This window comes from Tupaia chinensis, unplaced genomic scaffold (genome assembly GCF_000334495.1).
Source record: "Tupaia chinensis unplaced genomic scaffold, TupChi_1.0 Scaffold000259_1, whole genome shotgun sequence".
Lineage (NCBI taxonomy): Eukaryota > Metazoa > Chordata > Mammalia > Scandentia > Tupaiidae > Tupaia > Tupaia belangeri.
In genome coordinates this window covers 813,592-822,579 of record NW_006159739.1, presented here as the reverse complement: position 1 = coordinate 822,579, position 8,988 = coordinate 813,592, and the positions used below count along the sequence as shown (strand labels likewise).

The 8,988-nt window shown below is 56.1% G+C and overlaps 1 protein-coding gene across 1 annotated transcript in view; it reads right to left on the bottom strand.

The window, feature by feature from the left end:
* The window catches only part of LRP8 (LDL receptor related protein 8), a 95,329-nt gene that overhangs the window by 26,311 nt on the left and 60,030 nt on the right, over nucleotides 1-8,988 (bottom strand). The window contains exons 6-9 of the mRNA XM_014588127.2: nucleotides 7,890-8,012; nucleotides 6,961-7,083; nucleotides 3,585-3,704; nucleotides 3,385-3,510 (exon numbers count right to left, since the gene is read on the bottom strand). Coding sequence (XP_014443613.1) covers nucleotides 3,385-3,510; nucleotides 3,585-3,704; nucleotides 6,961-7,083; nucleotides 7,890-8,012 — 492 coding nt within the window. The remainder of the gene's footprint in view (nucleotides 1-3,384; nucleotides 3,511-3,584; nucleotides 3,705-6,960; nucleotides 7,084-7,889; nucleotides 8,013-8,988) is intronic.

The window sequence follows — 8,988 nt, the reverse complement described above, 5'->3', positions numbered from 1 at the left end:
GAGAAATTACCCCTGGGGGGATGGCCACACTGCAGTCCCTTCTCCATTCTCCTCTTGGGATTCGGGACACACATGCACATGTGCCCACTGTGAGTTTCATGCCACCATGTCTGGGATTCAAATCAGTCAACCGTGTGGGAGTCCAGTGCCTTAACCACTACGCCACCTGCTGACTCCCTCCCCAGTCTTTTGACTCCCCACTTCCTTGGGCCTGCTATGAAGGTCTTCCCAAGCTCCCTGTCCAGCCTTCTCAGTCACCCCTCTAACACACTTGATTCCAGTTTGCTGGATTGCCCGTCATCACCTTGCCTTGGCAGGGCTCAGCTGCCTTGGAGCCTTTGCTCACGTTGTCCCCTCTGCCTAGAATGCATTTCTTCCCAGCAATCACCATGCCCTTCTCCACTTGGGGCCTCACTGCCATAGTCAAGAGGGGCCATCTGAGCGTGTCTTAGACGGCTCAGTATGGAGACAGACATCAGGGCTGAGACTTAGGGAGGGGGGTCCTAAGGAGGTTGTTGATGTTGATGCCGCGTGTCTAGGAACATGGCAATAGATGAAGCTGAGATGAGCAGGGGCCGATCACCAAGGGTCCTCTGAGCAGGGTGATGAGTTTGCTCCTTTCCCTGAACCAACAGCAGAGATGGGGTGCACGTGATACACAACACCGACTCTATGTGCAACACACAACTGCCCGGTATACACAAAGCCACTTTTGGACTTAGGTTCCATTTTAGGGAGCTCATCAGTGACCTAGACGTTTCTGGATCCTCCATGTGAACGTCACTGTCCCACAGGCCAATGAGGGCCTAGCACTGACTCCCGTCGGCTATTTTTAGATGGACCGGGCCACCAATCAGGCACCAACATTGTATGAGTGGCAGCTCTTAGCTACACCTGTGCCTGGAGCTGCCAGGGCCTTTTCCCACTTGTTTTCTGCTGGCCACCTGGTCCCTGTCACTACATCTCTGCCAGGATAATGTGCTCCTCAGGGATAGGGTAGGACCGTCAAGAGCCATGCAGGGCCTGGGGCTGTGACCTGTGTGAAGTGATAAAGACTATTCCCAAGAAAGGACGGGTGAGAACCACTGTGATGTAGACAGCACACAACACAGGGCTCGGAGCGTGGATGGGGAAGGAGGAAGGCTGGCTTTCCTCACTCCAAAGTGAGGGCAAGGACACCTCACCTCCCTGAGGGCAGGAGCTAGGTTAGAGTGCATCTTGAGGTGATTTCCTTTTTTTTTTTTTCCCTTTCTTTCTAGGGTGCATACACTAGCCAGAGAGGGGAAAGTGAGAAATCACCCCCGGGGGGATGGTAATGCCACAATCCCTTCTCCTCCATTCTCCTCTCTGGATTTTGGGCACACATGCACACACACCGGCGTGATTTTCAATCCACTGGATTCGAGGCTCAAACTGTGGTCAGCCAAGTGGGAATCAGGTGCCTGATCCACCGCTCCACCAGCTGGCCCTCGAGGTGATTTCTATTCACAGCTATGACTGTGACCAGGACCCCACGTGTTTATGATTTGGGTTTTCATGTAACCGTACTTTGTCATGTGTGGGTTTTGTGTATACATGCATGACTGTGTGTTTTCTCCACTGCAAGTGTATGTGTTGTGTATTACAAGTGAACTGTGTGGGGACAAGGACAGGTTAACGTGCTGTGCTGACATATGCATTTATTGAACAGCTCATGTGGTATATTTTTGGGCTACTGGTCTACCTGTTACGTGTTGCGGTTGCTGTACTGTTTAATCTATATGTTGTGTATTGTATTTGTACATATAAACTCCAGGCTCATGTGGTCAGTTGCCTACCCAACACCTCCGTCTGGATAGATCTGAATAGTTTTCTCAGACGTAACGTGCCCCGAAGAGTCTTCCACTCCTCCAAAGTTGTTCTCTTACTACCCTTCACGAGTCCGTGACAGCCATCCTGGTTTTTCAGTTGGCTGACTGAAAACCTCGGCATCCTACCTGACTTTTTCTTCCCTCACATCCCACACTCTATCCATGAGCAAATTCTGCTGGCTGGCCTTCAGAATATACCCAGTCTGTCCACTCTTCCTGACCCCCACAGCAGACCCCTGGCCCAAGCCCCCACACCTCTCTTCTGGATTACTGCAGTAACGGAGGTGCTTTCCCTGTTTCTTCCCAGGCCCTCTGCATGCTGTTCTCAACACTGCAGCCAGAGGGAGCCTGTCCAAAGGCACACCATGGGACCAGGAGATGGTGTAATGGTTACCTAACTGGACTCCCACATGGTGAACCATGGCTCGAGTCCTGGATCTGGTGGCTTGAAAGTCACACTGGAACATGTGTGTGCATGCATGCCCAAGATTTCGGAAGAAGAATGGAGGAGAGGGGACTGCAGTGTGGCCATCCCCCCAGGGGTATGATTTCTCACTTTCCCTCTAGCTGTCTCTGTCTCTCTCTCTCCGAAGGGAACATGCACTCTAAGGCAAAAACCTTTCCAAGAAAAAGGCGGGGGAGGGGGGACACACACCATGTCCCTCTTCTACTCAGAGCACTCAACTGCTTTCCCCCGACTGAGATGACATTCCAGTCAGCCCTTACAGCGTCTAGAAGGGGCTTTGGGACCTGCCCCAGTCACCTCTCTGACTTCTCTTCCTAGTCTCCTCACTCCAATGGCACCAGCTTCCTTGCTGTTCCCTGCATGCGCCAGGCACACTCCTGCCTCAGATATTTCACACTTCCTGTTCCTTCATCTCGACATGCTGTTCCTGCAGATGACGGCATAGCTCCTTTCCTCCCTGCTCGGGTCTGCACTCAGGTGTCACCTCAGTGAGGGCTTCCCTGACCGTCCTACCCAAAACCAACCCACTGCCCTCCTGGACTTCCCTACCCCAGTCCCGACTTCGTATGTCTCCTTAAACCCTCGCTGCTACCTGCTACGCGCTGTAGTTTACGTATCTGATTTCTTGTCTCTCTTGCCCACACAGAATCTCAGTCCTGGGACTGCCGACGGGGATTTGTGTCTGGTTGGCTTACTGCTGAATCCCTAGTGTTTGCAATGTGAGGTGTGCGCCACGAAAAATGGAGTAAAACTCATTTATCCAGTTGGCCGAGTTATCCGGCGTGTACCTGGACACGCCACGCTGTGTGAGCTGCCCACGCTGCGTGTGCAGCCTGTGTCCGAGTGTGTGTCTGTGCGTTGTGCCGTGTGGGTTGCCCACCGTGGGCTGTACTGGGTGGCTCTATGCAGTGACTGCGTGGGTGTCAGTCACAGGTTGTGATGTGATGCAGTCACACTCAGCATGTCCCTGCTTTCTGTGTGTGTGCCTATCCACTCCCCACACATGTGGAAGCACGCTGCTTCCTGTACCCCCTCAGAGCTGTCCCTCTGCCTTCGGGGTGTCCATACCAACAGCCTTGCAGTTCTTGGTCACCGTGTCCATCTCGTAGCCCGGGTAGCACTCACACTTAAAGTAGCCCTTGTAATTGACACAGATCTGGCTGCAGGCGTCTGGGTCTTCACACTCGTCGATGTCTGCGGGGAGGAGCAGGGGTCAGACCTGGTAGGAGGGTGTGCCTCTGCTTGGCGGGGTGGGGGAAAGGCCTCACCGCCACAGGTCTTCTGGTCCAGGAGCCGGAAGCCTGCTGGGCATGTGCACTCAAAGCCGATTTTGAGGTCAGTGCAGATGTGGGAACAGCCGCCATTGTTGTGCAGACACTCGTTCAGCCCTGGGGAGGGAGGCAGGCTCCTGAGGGCCTAGGAGCCCAGAAGGGGTGGGGCAGGGCAGGGGAGGGGCAAGGCAGGGGCTGCGCAGGGGCAAGAGCAGAAGAAAAGCCTTGGGGCAGCAGGACTCCCGACTGGAGGGCTCTGTGGCCTCACTGAGCCTCTGCCTCATTAACAGGGACTGGGTAAGAAGAGGTTCAGCCCTTTCTCAAGGCTGGACAGGGACAGGGACAGGGGAACCCGAACTCAGGTCCCTGGCCTCAGGCCACGGCTCTGTGGACCCCCTGGCCTGAATTGGCAAGGCCTTGCCTGGAGGCCTAAGGTCTTTCCTTTCACAAGCTTGTTTCTTACACTCCCTCCTCCCTGTAACCTGAGTTGAAGGGGCCTTCATCCAATCCTTGGGGTACCCTAAGAGTCCCTTCTGAAATGCCCCTGCTCAAGCATCTCCAGCCTCAGGGAGCCCACTTGGCTCCAGAGACAGGAGATCCACTTTGGAACAACTCTGGCCACTAGGATGTTCCTCCTTGCAGGATCTGCCCCCTGTAGCTTCTGCTCCCACCCCCAGCTCCTTGTGTGGGGCAGGCCAGGGTGCAGTCTCCTAAGAACCTCCTTAACGCACTGACTTCCGGCCTGCTGTCGTTCAGGTACCCTTCCCCGGACACACTGCATCTGTCTATGCCCCTCTCTGGATAGGGCTAGGAGTGGCCACCCAGGAGTCTGCACCCACAGGACGCCCTCGGCTGCACTCGTGGGTCTCTAAGATCCGGGCCCTTCTCTACGTGCAGCTGTTGCTAAGGCAGTTCTCTCCTACTGTCAACTACGATGGGTGCTTTCAGCACCTGTCCCTGTTCTTCCAGCTACCACAAGCCTGGCCCCAGGACTACCAGCTGCTGCAAGGGGGAGGCCAGGAGGTCATCTGGTTCTGGTTCCCCCCTCCTCCACTCCCTCACCACCTTCTCGCAGGGTCTTAGGGGAGTCAGGGAGTCCAGGACCAAGGCTCACAAGTTCTCGCAGCATCTTCTGTGCTTTAGAATCACAGCAGATTAAATTGGCAAGCCAAGGGAAGGTACCCACCACCCCCTGCCCACCAGGCTCATGCACCGCCGCTCCAGCCAAGCCAAGCAGAGCAGAGCTGAGCCGAGCCCATGCACACAGCTGGTCTGAGCTGCCCACGTGGGGCCATGCACAGCTTGGGGCGCCCCACCTCCAGCCTAAGCCATGCGTAGGGAATGTCCCCTTTACCCCTGGGCCTCCTCCTGTTTCCCCGGAATGTTGGCAGAACTGAAAGAACAAGACCACAGCAATTCCATGACTTGGGGGGGCCTGGACTTGGAGGTGACTCAGCCAGGTCCAGCCTTGGGAAGCCCTGGACTCCAGCTAGGCTGAGCCACGGTAGCTTTGGAGTAGTCCGTTGGGGAAGTACCACCTCCAGGAATCTCTCTGGCACTCCAAGCCCTCCCTGACCTCTCTTGTGCCGTGCTGGTCCCTGGGCTCCGTCCACTCATTTGTTCTCCCATCCACCCACTGCCTCGTTCACGCATCCACTCGCTTCCTTCCTCTCCGTCGGCAGAGCAGCAACTCGGCGACTCTACTTACTGAGCACTCGCTGGAGGGTCATGTGTAGGACAGCTCTGAAAGGGGAAAGGGGAGTGCTCAAAGGGACCCTGGCTTATGACTGAAGAAGGCACTGGGCTGAGGCAGGTCAGAAGGAAAGGACAGCAGGTCTGGACCTGTCTATCCCTGTCAGCCCTTCCCTAGAAGGCCTCTGGTCCTCCCTAACTGTCTCCAGCCTGGAGGCAGTTCTGCTGGGGAGCCGAGAGAGGAAGGGACGGAGAAGATGGTCCAGAGAGGCCTGAAGAGCACCTGAGGCTTCCTTCCATGAAAGGGAACAGTGTCACTTTCCCCGGCACGTGCACATACCTGCATGCACACACCCTGCATGCACACACACGTCAGCTTACATGCAGAGGCACAGACAGGCCCGTGGGCTCCACAGACACATTCACACGGACACAGGAACACACCCGGAGCTGCATGGATGCAGGCACCCTGCCCGACCCAGAGGAGACAAGGGCATAGCCACTGGCCTCTCACCAGCACAGACAGAGAGGACTCACATGGACGCACATACGTACACACCTCTTGGGGTGTCATGCAGAAGACAAGAGAGGAGAGAGAGTTTAGAAGGTTAGTAGTCCTGGCTAACTCCACATCTGGGTGGTGGGGAGAGCTGGGCCCAGTTCTTCCTACTTCCCTTTTCCAGGGTCTTTCCTCTGGGACTTCTCTTGCAGGGCCTGGAGGTGGTCTTCTGCAAGGCCAGGTAGACCAAGTGGCCTTCACTCAGCTACTCTTGTTTCCCCAGAGAGAAATGTATTTATCTATTTTATTTATCTACCCATTTATTTATTTTTGATCTTCAAAAGAAGAGGGACCATGCTGTTCCTGGGAGCTCTAGAGAATGAAGCTCTTCTGAGTGCCCAGGAGGGGAGCTGCTGGGGAAAGCAGGGAAAAGGTCTGTCAGTGGCTGACCACAACTCTGTCCTGCCAGGGCTTTGCTATCCAAATCCCCCTTGACCCCAGACCTTCTGGGATAAGCAGGGAAATGACACAGGAACCTTCCAAGAGCCCATGCTGGGTTTCTCTGGAATGTCCACCCCACCTCCAACCCAGATCCTCTGTTCTTTCTATGCTGGAACCCACCCTGGATCTGTAGCCATCATGGCAGTTGCTTCCTCCCCTTCTTCATGCTAGTCCAGCCTGCAAGCCTGGAGCCACCTCCCGCTGCTGCGTCTGACCTATTCCCACTCAGGCCTGGACTGCGCAGTGGCCCTGGGGTGTGCCTGCTGTTATCCACCTCTTTCTTGCAGGGTTCTCCTGCAGGGGGCTGGAAGGCTTCAGAGGCCAGGGCCTGGGCTAAGTCAGCAAGGTAAGAACACCCAGTAAGAGAGAAGATTCCAGAAAGCACACTCTCCGAGGTCTGAAGGTGGAGGACATCAGGAGGATAAGCCAAGTTTGTGAGAGGAAAGATCACTTTTGAGCAGCTAGGCTGGAAAGGAAATACTTTAGAGTTTTGAGGAGATGCAGAAAAAGAGGCCCAAAGGGCAGAAGTCCCATGTGAGGCCACCGAGTGCATGAGTCCAGAAAGAGGGTCAGAGCAGAAAGTATGAGGGCAGGGGGGCATGCGAGGGCCTTGTGCCCAGGAGCTAGGAGGGGGCGTGGCGGGAGGGTTAGTCCAGCTGTTGGACGTAGACAGTACTGTACCACACCCTTTCAGAAGCTCATCCGACCAGTCCCGGCAGTCCCTCTGAGCATCACACACTTTCCCGCCGTCCACGCACTCGCCACTCTTACATTGAAATCTGCGGGGACCCTCACAAGTTGACTCTGTCAGGCCAGATGAAAAAGTGAACAACGACTGTGAGACCTTGGGCAGGAAGGGCTGAGCTGTGCCAGGGCCCACAGGAGACAGGCTGAGCCCCTGTTCCAGCCCTAGCCCCCAGGTCTCTAGAGTGGCCCAAGACAGAAAGCTGAATGCAGGGCCCATGGACATTCTGCTCACAGACAGGATTCCAGGGATGACCAGGAAGCCAAGTCTCACCGAGCTGGGCAGGGCCATACAGGTGGCTATGATCTGATCTGACAGTGCCTGGGACCTGGAAGGGAATATTCTGTAGCTCTAGAAAGGTCTTAGAGGTTGGACTGACCATCTCCTGGGAGGGGACTTTGCCCTGCGGACCCTGGGTAGGGGAGGCTGTCTCACTGCCCAACCTTTCTATGCCCCAAGATGACCAGTGGGTAAGACTCCCTGCTCCTGCAGTGGGAGGTGGTGGCCAAAAGGGCCATCTGAGAATCAAGGGAGCCCCTGTGGAGCAGGAGTCAACTTGTTTAGTCTGGGAACTAGCGAAGGAAGCCACTGGGTGTCCTGGACAAATGTTGGAAGACTTCCTGGAGTGTCCTTTCATGTCCCCCAAGGCTGCTTCCAGCTTTTATGAAATCCTTAAAATTCATTTCTGGTGGTACTAGGACCCCATGGGAGGAGAACAAGGTGATTTAGGGGCAGATGACGCTCTGGGGGACAATGTATCGCAGAGACCAAAGGGCGCCCTCTCCTGGCTGTTCTCTCCAGAGCCAGGAGACAGTGCAGGGCTTTTCCTCACGGAGGATGCTGTCCCCTCGATGACCACACGCACCCTGGAGACAGCCAGCTTCGTCACTCCCGTCTGGACAGTCCTGTTCCTGGTTGCAGCGCTTGATGGCAAGAACACAAGTCCCGTCCCCACACTGGAACTCATCCCCGCGGCAGGTACCCGATGCTGCCGGGGGAGGACAAGGGAAGGTGAGGATTAGTATGGCACGAGGACAGCTCTCCTCTCCACCCTCATGCCTTAGCCACCCCTGGCAAGAACAGAACCAGCGGCAGAGCTTAGGAGTCCTCAGAGGACACCTGTCAACGCACCTCCAGTGTACAGATGGGGAGACTGAAGCTCAGAGAGGGGGAAGGCCTTGCCCAGGGTCACACAGCACTCTGGCTGGCAGAGCCAGGACTAAAACTCAGGTCTCCTGCTTCCCCACCCATCACTTGTCCCTGGGGCCACTCCAAAACAGACACAATGCCTTCTTTCGAGTCTTGGTACTCATTGCTGAGGACCTCATCCACTTGGCAAACCCTTCCTGAGCCAGATGGGGTGCAGGGGTGGGGAGTGGACAGTCCAGAGACAAAAAGCCTTCTGATCTTCTAGAATCACAGGGTGCAGGGGGGCTGAGGCCTGGGCAGAGGAGCTCCTGGCAGTGTGAGATGTGTTGTAAGAGAAGGTGGCTGGGGGTCTTAGCAGCCCAGCGGCAGGTCCCAGTCCTGCTGGGGTGGTCAGAGAAACCCGGGCCAGGCCTGAAGGATAGGCAGGCCCAGCAGGAAGGGCAGGTGGGAGTTTCTAGTTTCTGCGTGTACAAGGTCTCTGGGCACAGGAACCAGTGGGTGGCTGCCTGGAAGGGGAAGGTTATCGGTGAGGGCACTGGCTTCTTAGACCTGAGCTCCACTGCCCTCAGTAGCCACGTGACCTCAAACAAGCCACTTCACTTCTCCCAACCTCGGTCTCCTCCTCCGTAGTAAACCAGGGTAAGACATTCAGGAGAAGGCGAAAGGAAGCCTGCTCCTGGCGGACTGGCGGCCAGATCCGCAGTCCCTGGGCGGGGCTGGGCGAATTGGAGGGGGCTTACGGCAGTCGGCCTCGTCCGACTTGTCCTTGCAGTCGCGGGCGCCGTCGCAGAGGCAGGGCAGGGGGACGCCCTCGC